The 11260-nt window shown below is 40.9% G+C and overlaps 4 protein-coding genes across 4 annotated transcripts in view; 1 reads left to right on the forward strand and 3 right to left on the reverse strand.

Annotated features, from left to right (window-relative positions):
* LOC134184225 (transmembrane protein 184B-like) overlaps positions 1 to 275 on the reverse strand; it is a 3890-nt gene extending 3615 nt beyond the window's left edge. The window contains exon 1 of the mRNA XM_062651860.1: positions 115 to 275. Coding sequence (XP_062507844.1) covers positions 115 to 219 — 105 coding nt within the window. The 5' untranslated portion in view covers positions 220 to 275. The remainder of the gene's footprint in view (positions 1 to 114) is intronic.
* A 48-nt stretch (positions 276 to 323) lies between these two features.
* Positions 324 to 3416, forward strand: LOC134184433 (N6-adenosine-methyltransferase non-catalytic subunit-like). Its single transcript, XM_062652120.1, has 8 exons — positions 324 to 418; positions 1059 to 1313; positions 1852 to 1939; positions 2003 to 2093; positions 2164 to 2308; positions 2521 to 2613; positions 2680 to 2796; positions 2952 to 3416. Exons 1-8 carry the CDS (start codon positions 356 to 358, stop codon positions 3414 to 3416), a joined length of 1317 nt encoding a protein of 438 aa, XP_062508104.1. The 5' UTR covers positions 324 to 355.
* On the reverse strand, positions 3365 to 6927 carry LOC134184432 (V-type proton ATPase subunit H-like). The gene is made up of 14 exons (XM_062652119.1): positions 6766 to 6927; positions 6610 to 6691; positions 6140 to 6373; positions 5926 to 5995; positions 5640 to 5744; positions 5462 to 5559; positions 5296 to 5406; positions 5153 to 5237; positions 4444 to 4613; positions 4258 to 4336; positions 4156 to 4202; positions 3998 to 4096; positions 3830 to 3943; positions 3365 to 3576 (listed from the first exon to the last, which is right to left on the reverse strand). Exons 1-14 carry the CDS (start codon positions 6821 to 6823, stop codon positions 3543 to 3545), a joined length of 1386 nt encoding a protein of 461 aa, XP_062508103.1. The 5' UTR covers positions 6824 to 6927; the 3' UTR covers positions 3365 to 3542.
* Positions 6928 to 7058: 131 nt separating this feature from the next.
* LOC134183919 (actin-related protein 8-like) lies at positions 7059 to 11236 on the reverse strand. The gene is made up of 13 exons (XM_062651506.1): positions 11155 to 11236; positions 10924 to 11100; positions 10476 to 10580; positions 10314 to 10418; positions 10078 to 10248; positions 9898 to 10008; positions 9551 to 9666; positions 8776 to 8929; positions 8612 to 8716; positions 8447 to 8557; positions 7888 to 8068; positions 7670 to 7833; positions 7059 to 7340 (listed from the first exon to the last, which is right to left on the reverse strand). The coding sequence occupies exons 1-13, from the start codon at positions 11206 to 11208 to the stop codon at positions 7197 to 7199; spliced, it is 1698 nt and encodes a 565-aa protein (XP_062507490.1). The 5' UTR covers positions 11209 to 11236; the 3' UTR covers positions 7059 to 7196.
* Between the last annotated feature and the right edge of the window lie 24 nt (positions 11237 to 11260).

Below are 11260 nucleotides of genomic sequence, written 5' to 3' on the forward strand. Positions count from 1 at the left end.
AGGCAGACACCAAATGCAACACACAAGAAGGTAAGTCAGGTAACAGGTAAGCAGACGGCAGAAACGGAGAGAGTCCCGTAGCCATCTGGTCTCAACGGGTGTGTCCGTACGTACCTGAAAGGACGTAACTACTATAGCCAGGAAAGTGAAGATGCTGGAAACAGCATGAGCGAAAGGAGTGTTGAAAAATACCGCCTCCGCCGTTGTTCTGTTTTGCATGCAACAGACTAAACTGGTGTTCAGCTCCTGACGTTGGGGACAGCGTCAGACGAGGTCACATGGATCACAGGATGTGACGCGCAAACGCGTCGCTAGGTAAGTTGATATCTGTGAACTTATCGAACTGCTAGTGGCAATGAAGAGAGTGGAGGAATTGCGAAATCGTTCTCGTAAACGCAGAGAGCTACTTGCGAAACAAGTAAGTTTTAGACATTTATACGCAACTGCAGACGGATGGACAGACGGATTTACAGACAGATGGACAGACATATGGACAGACAGATTGACAGACAGATAGACCAACAGATGGACAGACAGATTGACAGACAGATGGACAAACAAATGGACAGACAGTTTCAGTGCGACTGTGTTGGTATTCAGAGTCTTCAGTAGACTATATTTGTTTATGTAGAATTTATCCGAATTGACAGACAGACAGAGAGTAGATTGATGGGAACTCTATTTGTGCATGAAGTATATGTTCTGTGACAGGCAGATAGACAAATATATAAGTATAGTTGTTGAACTTGTTACTTTCTAAGTGGTTAGTGGCCAGTGCATGTGTAGTATATATGTTTTAATGGAAGATATGGCTAGGACAGACAGACGGATGTATATTAACTGTATATATCTCAATCAAAACCGAGAGCAAGAAATGGCAAAAGCAAAGCTGTCTAAAGTGACTAGATACCAGCATTAGATGGACAGACAGATAGACAAAGAAACATACAGAGATTGGCTGAGAAATGTTGATTATCCAGATAGATTTGTACTTCCAACTACCGTTGTTGCCTATTGCCAGAACTGATCTGATCACAAATTGTGTGTTGTGTTTGTAGTTCTGTCTGTCGAATGAGGGGTGCCTCTCATCTCTTCTTCACAGTAGATATGAATTAAAGATGCAACAGGATGGTGTCATTAAGTATGGAGACAAGTGGCAGTCGATTGCAAAACGGTTTGCTGTTGCCACTATTAGGGCGAAAGAAAGAGAGGAAGGGAGAGAGAACCAAAATGACACAACAGAAGAGAAGAAAGAAGGAAGCAATGGTCTTGAGGAAACTACTGTTTACAAGGATTCAACCACTTTTCTAAAGGTTACAGTTTTTTCTTTAAACTTGTTAGATTTTATTGTTTGTTCCTTTTGTTGACATTGTGCTGCATTTTTGGTCTATTACTTGGTGTTAATTTTTGTTGTCTATTTACTGCATTTGTTTGATATAGAAAAATTAAGACAGTTAGCCTTGTCCCCAGGCAATCGCCTCGCTCCTCCGTGCAGTGCTTGCATGTCACATGACCATGCTGATGTCACAGCCTTGGTCGTCGGAGCAAGTCAACCTAGTCATGTGACGTGTGAACGCTGCATGGAAGAGCAAGGCGAGCACCTGGGTATGAGGCTATTCTAAGACTAACAGAGAGATTCCAATGACAATGTAGTTTGTCGTATTGGTCTAATGATGGAGATTTGTACTAAATCAAATACAGACCTTCAAGCTTTGGTTAGGGTTGTTGGTAAGTTAAACATTTCTTAACCTTCTTGAAAACAAATGACATTGCTTACTTACATACTGTTGACTGATTGGAACGTTTCATCCTTTAAGAATTGATTTTCAACACCTTCGACTTTATTTGCAGGGAACTCAGAGTGCTAATCCACACAATGACTATTGCCAACACTTCCTTGATACTGGACAGCGACCACAGAATTTCATCCGAGATGCTGGTATGTACAATCAATGGTAAAGTGCTGGTCAGTATTTTCTGTGATGTCTGCTGTTGCCACTAGGTATTGCTGATCGTTTTGAGGAATATCCCAAACTGAAAGAACTTATCAGACTAAAAGAGCTGAAACTACAAGAAAGAGCAACACCTCCCATGTAGGATATTATATAGCTACAGTGAATTCTTCATGGGACTATAATATAGTGTTTCGTGGATGTGAGTCAGGTATTTGAAGTGTGATCTCGAGACGTTTGACTTGAAGTCACTTGAGATGAAGTTTGATGTTATTCTTGTCAACCCTCCACTGGAGGAATATCAGAGACGAGCATCTGGAGTCACGTTTAGTCAAAGACCATGGAGATGGGAAGAGGTGACATTGATGAACATCCAAACTTTACAATTACAGCAGAGTGAACATGACAACGTGTATAATTTTCACGCATCTGAGCCCCTAAACAATAAATTATTTTATAAACGTGTGTCCAGGGCCAGTCACTCTGTAAGAGTTGGGTTACTTTAAAACGGTTAATTCAGTATGGTTCAATAGTAGGTAGTGGTTGATATTGTTATTGTTGCTGTTAGATTGTAAAGTTGGAGTTGGAGTCGATTGCATCTCCAAGAAGTTTTATGTTCCTCTGGTCTGGATCTGCTGAAGGACTTAACTGGGGACGGGATGTATGCATTGCTTTTTGGCGAGTTGTTTATTTACATGTCCATCATTGTAACTAGTTGGTGTTTCAGTGTTTAAGGAAATGGGGATTCCGTCGCTGTGAAGACATTGCATGGATAAAAACAAATTTCAAGAACCCGGGAGCAACACCTTACATGGAACCAACTGCTGTATTTCAACATTGCAAGGTAAATTGCACCAACTAGTAGCGACAGTACAGACAGGCAGCAGACAGAGAGACGGACAGACAGAGACAGACAGAGAGACAGATGAACGGACAGACAGACAGATGCTAAAAGGATGGAAGGACAACCACAAGTGTACCAATCAAGTTGTTATATAGGAACACTGCCTAATGGGAATACGTGGAACAGTCAGGCGTAGCACAGACACAGACTTCATTCACTCAAATGTTGACATCGACCTGATCATCACAGAGGAACCAGCATATGGCAGCACAGAAAAACCGGCAGAGATCTTCTCAATCATAGAACACTTCTGTCTTGGTCGTCGGAGACTCTACCTGTTTGGTGATGACAGCACTGTGCGACCAGGCTGGCTGACACTTGGCCCAGACCTCTCAAGCTCAAACTACTCTAAAGAAACATACAACAACTACTTCGAAAAGACTGACGATCTAGTGTTAGGGTTTCATCAAGAGATTGACAGTCTTAGACCAAAGTCGCCACCACCTAAAGTAAAGCAACCACGACAGCCACCTGCACAGGCTCCTCCTGTCAGCATGCAGCCAGCATATGGCATGGCACATATGAATCCTGGATATCCACCTACGTACCATTCTATGTAGCAATGAATATGTGTTAAGATATTTGTTACTAGATTGTTGTTCATAGGGAATTGTACTAGTGACCAGTATGGTTTGAGCAACATGACTACAAAACAAACAAATAACAAAAAGTGATGTCCTTTTTGTCTATGCAGCTTGGAGTTGCTTGCCAAGATATTCCCTATAAAAGAAACGAGTAATAAATCAGTACAACAGTCAAATGGAACATCATGTTGGTTGTGCATATTTAGGTGATGTTTCTATGTTGTTGGTGCATTTTTTTCTCTCACCAGGCTTGACTTCAGTATGTCACCTGTTTCGTCTATCTAATCTCTCGCAAACTCTGTGTCTGCCTGTCAACTTGGCTTCCTTTCTTGTCTGTCTCTCTGTTCATTGCCAGTTGTTTCAGTTTGTCTTCTGTGATGATATCTTACCAGTTTTGAACCATCATTTTCTGCACAGCAACTAATGCTTCATACTTCACACTTGAGTCCTCATGTTGCAACAAGTGCATGATACGCTGTTTCACTCCTTCGCTTTCAATGTAACTACAATGAATGCCATCAGACACTATCCAGAAAGAGACCAGCCAATCACCTCACTCTTTTCCTCTTGGATAGAAACGAACATATTGACCAAAATCATGAACTGTAATTGCTAAGGTAGGAGCATCGCGAGCCTCCAGCAGCTGAGCAAGCTGCCTACAATACAATGGTCACAGAATTGACTAAGAATCATAACGGTTGCTCATATGACATACTTAAGGAGCTCATGACTGCGTTCATTGAACTTCATAACATTCTCTCGCTTGAAAGAATAAGTTATGATGAATAGAGACACAAATACATTGAAATGTTAATACCCAAAACTTGTCTGATTTATGGGCTGGAGACCACTCAAGACGACCAGATCTGATCTCAGTCACATACTCATCAAACGAACTAAAACAGACAAAAAACTGATGTGCCCCATTTGCGTGCCTGCTACAGCAAGTCCACTACATAAGTCGTTGTGGCAGGTACTGTACATTAGCTACTTACTAACATACCTGAGGTCTTGCAAACTGTTGGTGAGAGTCTCCTGTAGGAATTCTATGTCTCCCTCTATTTCTTCATCCTCCCAGTTTTTTCCAACCAGGACACGTAACATCTGAGGAACTCTCTGCTGAATCATGACTTGACAGTTCTCGGTTGGATTCTCCGGCTTCTCAGCCAAATTCTATGACAAAATATGATATGAAGAGCCATTTCTACAGCAAAACTATAATCAATCAGAAAGTATCAACAGGTAATGAATTAATAAGTTGGTCCACAGATGACAAGCTCCTACCTGTCACTGATCAGACTCTAACAAAAGCAGTTAACAGACAGGCATATGGGCAAACACATAAACAATACTCCCTTGCTTCACTGTCTTTTAGGGTGTGGAATAGAACAGAAAGGACTGCAGGCAATGGAAGCTCTAACTAATGGCCTGTACCAATTTTATTGTTACTGCCTGACATTCATGCAATCTAGAGTCTTCTAAACAAAGTTTCAAGATTATTAGTATTGACAAGACCATTAGATGAAATTTGACTGTCATCGTTATCATATCATTCTAACAAAAGTTCAGAACACAAGAAACAACTTCCTAAGCAAATGCCATGGAGCTTCCAAGATCACCATCAGTTTGTACAACCACATAAAGCATTAGAGTATTCAGACTGCTGATTGTTTACTGAAGTGTTTGCCACACAACATCACTGGAGGACATACCCTGAGTGCTGCAACTGTAATTCGTTGAACTTTAATCTTAATCGACTGTCTGAGAATATCAGCAAGTAGCACGATGACACCATACCTATATCATACAAACACATAGCACAGTTGACATCCTACATATAATACAATCATCTGACTTGTTTAGAATGCCAGCAATCTGTGGATTAAATGCCAGCAGCCAGATACAGAAGATGAGCTGATATTGAAGTTGGAAATTGAGACGAGGAGTTCCAAGAAGTTTTATGAGACTAAACACGACAAGGGCATGCAATGAGCACTCAACCCAATCTCTCTGCAACAAACCCTTCAACACAGTGATGATTGAGAAAAGAAACTCTGTAATGATTGACTCGTAGAAGAAGTTGCAAAGAAGCAATGATGCTGTGAAGATACTCAGCATTCTGGAATTAATTACAATTACTGATAGATAGAAACAAAACAAACTATCTACAAAGTCTATGGTTCAACTACATGTACTAACTGGGTTTTTGAGCTGTTCTCTGATAAAGTTCAGATAATATTTCAAATCATCATCTGCCATTGGTTTGGAGCTGGTGCTCAGTAGCACTGCCATTGTATGACTGGCCTGAAGCAGAGCTCATTAATAGACCAAAGATATTCCATTGTGAACAAAGTGACAAATGAACAACTTTGTAAAAGTAAACACACACAAAAACTGACAGTAAGACAAGCAGGTGCAAACTGTAGTAGACAAAGACAGCAAGAGATTTACAGTAATAAGTACTACAAACAGCCACATAACGTACCACACTGTACGTGAAGGGACTTGGTCGCTCCAACAGGCTCTGCAAAGACTGATAGACTGGCACTTCATTACTACAACGATGACAAGAATGCAAGCCGTTAGACACACTGAAGCATAATTATGAAACAAAAATACATTATGGCTGAAAATGGCAAATCACCATGCCTAGTAACTACTCCACTCAACAATTAACTTTGTATATACACGTGTCTTACTCTTCTGCATATTTGTGGAATATTGCCACTCTTTCTTTGTCTTCCATAAGCAGATCGTACAGCAAGGTCAACACAAACTGCACTGTGTCATCCGTGCGGATCTTTTGAGGAACGTTGAGAAACGTTCTCACACACTGAGATGGCTGATTAATAATAATTGAATTCCTTCCGTCTGAAGGTCTTGTAGAGTATTCTTGAATAAAATGGTACTCCTCTTCATCAATCATACCCGTCCTGCAATGCAACACAATTGAGTCTATCTCAAACTCGTCAGTGTATTAACAACAAAATATACATCAATTTTGCAACATAAATGACAGACAATTTAAATTTCTAACAAATCACTGCGCACACTACATGTCACGTGATCATGCACAACCAACTGGTGATACACTACGCGTGATCACGTCACTAGTACAGTGTAGCAAGATGTTGAATCACGTAATGATCTTGTCATACAAACGCCATACGTGTAATAAGATTCCCAGTTGATTCTTCTTCCCCTCAATTTCTCCATTCTGGCAAGAGCTTGGTTAGCAATACTGCTGACAACTACAAAATTGTTGCACAAACAAAAGATTGAGAATTGTCTCTCGTAATAGTAAATGCTAATCTCCTTTCCTTACCTATTTCATTTTGTTTTCCAACTTCCACGTCATGACTTTCTACTCTCTGGTAGTACATGTCGCCGTTACTAAATGCCACAAGCTCTATTGCCTGGCGAGTGACGGAAAATACTCTTTGGAAACGTTTCGTGGTAAACGCGTCAATACGTGAAGTAATTAAAATCCCGGATGTGAAGTGTAGACCCCGTACATTGTACAGACCAGAACTCTAATTAGTTGTGTCTCGAATGCTTTGCAATCAAAAAGCACTCTATAACAACATTAAAAATGTAATGAACAACAATGAGTCACAATTGGGTTCAAGTAAACATCAACTGCATTTATTATGCTAACGTTTGAAATTAAATTATATTATATTATATTGCCTGTTTATTTTAATAATATACATCAAGATCTATGTATAATTTCAGTCAATTTCCATTGTTTGATGTCTACCAAATGAATGGACATCGTTCTCTTAAGACTCGTACACCGAAATGTTCCCATTCTTCTTGCATAATCCAAAGCTCCTTGGCACTGTCAAGACAGCTAAGAATAGCAGCTCCCTTCCAGCACACCATCCGTGGGTCCAAGTCCTTAGTCAGATAATAATGATTATACAAAATAGAAAGGACAATAAGTTAATTAATTAAAGAAAGACAGTAAAACCTCAAATTTTGGAACCACATTCAAAAGTCAGGTTTCATGGTTTCAAGGTAAAGGTTGTTTCTGAGTCTCTTTTGTGAGGTAATTACAGTTTGGGGACTAACAAACATGGCCCTAAGAAATGCATGTGAGGTGGTGGCAAATTGAGGTTTCACTGTAACAAGTAGAAAATGCATTGATATGACCCGATGGGTAACAAGAGACATACAGACAAACAGAAAGAGTATGATATCCAAAAGTTCGTTGTACACACATGTACCTTTGGTTTGGCCAGTACTTCCACTCGATCAACAAATCTCTTGTAGTGGCTTGGCAAGCCGCTTTGCATGTAGTTTTGTAGCATCTGTGCTCCACCAGAAAAAGTGAAGCCTCCCCCAACAAGAAGAATGCAACCATACATCTTCCTCCTCATTTCATCTGATCCTAAAAAAGTCACACGGTGAGGTAACACCACAACAATAGCATCACATCTCTGACCAAGTCTCTCCATGCTGAGATGGACTGCTTTGTCAAGAGACAACACGTACTGGATTTGTGGTGAAGTCTGCTGCGCTGGCAAAACAGATGGAGGCACTTCCAGAGTTGGCATTGGAGATGAAGTCGCCATGTCAAAAGGCATGAGAGGAGGAAGAGCCCCTCCCTTCGTTCTTATCCCAGTCTGATAATTGTAACACAAACACGTGATTCCATACACCACTGTGCAGCAGACCAGACAGAAAGTCTATACCTACGTTGTCAACGTTTGCATGTCTTTCTTCTTATTCCTTTCTTAATTAATGATAGCCAGTCACCATCTCTTAATTCAGCAGTTTGTCCAACTATTCTGTTTCAAATGATTTACTAACTCTTGATATGAATGTTGCCTACACGTTTCCTACACTGTTTTAGCCTAGAAACCTCCAGTTTCACATCAAATTCTGTGTCTATTTAGCTAAGCAGTCAGTCCCGTGTTCAATGTCCACCATTGTACCATTGTTGCCTATCTGCCTGCCTGCTAGTCTTTGTTTACAGGTCTGTTACTTGAATTTGAATCTACCTCAAGCAGCTGCTGGTCTCCATATAAATCATCAGATTCTGCATCTGGTGGTGAGTATAGTCTCACCACATTTCCACCACTCAAACCAAACAGATCGGGATAAAACACTGCCTACAATACATAACATTCAGTAAAAGTAACAAGAGTCATACATACAGTGCACACCATTGGAGCCTTGGCCCCTTCGTCTGCTAGCTGCATGGCATATTGTATGATACGCTGGTTAGGATAGGACACTTGAAATCCACAGTTCTGAACGCCATATATGTCCTGCATGCAGTGAACACAAATCATTACCCTACATGACGTCAAGCTAAACATCTGCTCACCACATCCAAGTGACAATGGGCTTCCTTTAATCTCTGTAGCAGAAAGGCATCTAATCGATTTGAGATATTACATGTTCGATATGGGAATCCAACACGTTTCATCAGATCGAAGAATACACGAGTTACATCACAGCCACCATAGTCCAACACAACTCTACCATATTGCTGGATAAGACAGTTGACAGCAAGCAGGTTTATACCTATCTTAATGACACTTATTTGATGCTGTGTTCAACTAATCAGAATTACATAGTACAATGCCTTGGCAATTGCAGATCACAGCAACTAATTTGTTGAGTGACACACTAGCCTGACAACTGTAATTCAAGAGTGAACTTTGCCTTTATCTAGATAATTAGTCCATCCCAGTCACTAGTCTTACGTAGCCAGCCCCTCCCCTTTTTACTTCAAGAAAAAAGGGGAGGGACTGGCTATGCGAGACTACCCAGTCACTCCCATAATACAATACCTAAACACACGCTGCCTCGTCAAAACGTATAATGTGCTATTCTGGTTTTATCTAGATTGTAGACAGTAACAAGCAAATGTGCAAGTACTTGAGCACAGTGTGAACCAGACTAGGAGACTATCACAAATGAAAAAATCTGCAGATGGTAACATGCGTGAGGTCTGAAATCAAACCAAATTGCTGGCCGACTTGTACTGTACTACATCCACACACAAAGCTGGATTAGCCAATGCATGCATACACGCTATTCATTTGCACCAATTCATAAAGCACAAGATAAAATTAAGACATATGCCATTATATTACCTTGATGTGGGGATGGCCAAGCCATCATCTACACAGCAAATGGTAGTTTTCTGGTCTCCCACATCAATAACACACGCACTGCCAACACCAGCTCCAAATGTTGCACACACAGATTCCTGGCATACAAGAGACATTACATACTTGTAATACATAACCATTATTAAATACTGCTAAAGTATTAATTAATTAATTATATTAAAGTATAACTAGGCACCCGTTTTCCAGCTGTCTGTTTGTTTATCTGTGCATTTATTCCTCTGTTTGTCCATTTGTCTGTCCATCTGTCAGTCTATTAGTTCGCCTATCACCATGTGATACAATTGTCAATCTTCAGCTGTTCAGTTTACCTGATGAACAATAGCAGTTGCAAACCCAAGTCGAATAAGTAAGGTATTCATAACTTCTTTGATATCTCCACGAGTGAACGAGTCAGGGACAATACCGATAGCACTATACAGCTAATGTTGCACAACACATGCATTACAGATAGCCGTTAGCTAACAAATTGGTTGTAGTGACACTCGTACCTTAAAGTCTGCCTGTTCAATGCCAAGTTTTTCTTTAATTGCTGCAGCCCAGAGAGACTCGAGATCGGCCAACACACTTTCCTTTGAGACGTGACCCCGTGACGAAACTGGTCGACCTCTTCGTACAGGCCAATGCAGCTCATAAGGCTCACGTGGACTGATCCACAAAGCCTGAACATTACAAACCATTAATGTGACCAATTTCCGGTTTTGTAGTAGTGTGCTTATTTATTTACTTTGTGTCCAATGACAACGTGTGGTTGGTGTCTCACATCTGTCCATTCTTCATCAGATATCTCTGTTATTTCTTGTCCAATCACTTTCTCGTTAAACTTCTGCACCTTTTGTAAGCAATAGTTTATTGTATGATAACTGAGGTTTGAAGAGGTGTTGCATACTTGCTCTGTAGAGTAGTTGGGTCGTCTCATTCCAAGTCTCATTGTCTGTAGGTCGCGATCAATGTCAGCCAGTGAAGACTGCACTTGAGATTCAACATCGTCAGTCTACAACAAGAACGAAATAATTTGATACATAAATATATTTGTGTCAGTCTTGTCGGTGTGTCTTCGTGTTTGTCAATTAAGTCAATCTATTTTTCATGTGTGTCATTCTTATCTCTTGATCAATTCTTTTACTGTTGTCTGAGCGTTGCTGCCTGACAATGCGAGCAGCGTGTTCGTGGTGTGTGTGTGTGTGTGTGTGTGTGTGTGTGCGCGTGCGTGCGTGCGTGTGTGTGTGTGTGTGTGTGTGTGTGTGTGTGTGTGTGTGTGTGTGTGTGTGTGTGTGTGTGTGTGTGTGTGTGTGTGTGTGTGTGTGTGTGTGTGTGTGTGTGTTGCCAACTCCTACCATCGGTAGTTGTTTCATCAGTATAGTATCATCTGCCATGTGAACGTATTCCTTCATTTTCCTTCTGGCTATACAATGCGGTACAACATGAGGCTGATAGTCTGACGCTCGTCCAACCCGCAGATTCGACGAGCCAATCTGCAAGACGATGACATGGGCAGACACGCCGGACACGTTCTGCAACATTCCACTTATCACAACAAAAATGATGCTAATTCACAAGAAAGAAACCTCCACGGTCGTCTCAATCTGACCGCCTGATGGGCATGGCGGACGACGAGGCATCGTGACATACAGGCCTCGAATTCCAGATAGTTTAGCGCATCAAACAGATTTC

Source organism: Corticium candelabrum, chromosome 9 (assembly GCF_963422355.1).
Source record: "Corticium candelabrum chromosome 9, ooCorCand1.1, whole genome shotgun sequence".
NCBI classification, from domain to species: Eukaryota; Metazoa; Porifera; class Homoscleromorpha; order Homosclerophorida; family Plakinidae; genus Corticium; species Corticium candelabrum.

What these genes read in the sequence shown, in the direction of transcription:
- LOC134184433 (XM_062652120.1), top strand. Translation starts at nt 356, where the DNA reads ATGAAGAGAGTGGAGGAATTGCGAAATCGTTCTCGTAAACGCAGAGAG. An exon ending in GAGAGCTACTTGCGAAACAA is followed by an intron (nt 419 to 1,058) that starts GTAAGTTTTAGA and finishes TTGTGTTTGTAG; the next exon opens with TTCTGTCTGTCGAATGAGGG. An exon ending in ATTCAACCACTTTTCTAAAG is followed by an intron (nt 1,314 to 1,851) that starts GTTACAGTTTTT and finishes CTTTATTTGCAG; the next exon opens with GGAACTCAGAGTGCTAATCC.
- LOC134184432 (XM_062652119.1), bottom strand. Translation starts at nt 6,823, where the DNA reads ATGTACTACCAGAGAGTAGAAAGTCATGACGTGGAAGTTGGAAAACAA. An exon ending in AATCATCACTGTGTTGAAGG is followed by an intron (nt 5,407 to 5,461) that starts GTTTGTTGCAGA and finishes TGTCGTGTTTAG; the next exon opens with TCTCATAAAACTTCTTGGAA. An exon ending in TTACAGTTGCAGCACTCAGG is followed by an intron (nt 4,614 to 5,152) that starts GTATGTCCTCCA and finishes ATTTTGTCATAG; the next exon opens with AATTTGGCTGAGAAGCCGGA.
- LOC134183919 (XM_062651506.1), bottom strand. Translation starts at nt 11,208, where the DNA reads ATGCCTCGTCGTCCGCCATGCCCATCAGGCGGTCAGATTGAGACGACC. An exon ending in CCAACTACTCTACAGAGCAA is followed by an intron (nt 10,419 to 10,475) that starts GTATGCAACACC and finishes TGCTTACAAAAG; the next exon opens with GTGCAGAAGTTTAACGAGAA. An exon ending in ACGTTGTCATTGGACACAAA is followed by an intron (nt 10,249 to 10,313) that starts GTAAATAAATAA and finishes TGTAATGTTCAG; the next exon opens with GCTTTGTGGATCAGTCCACG.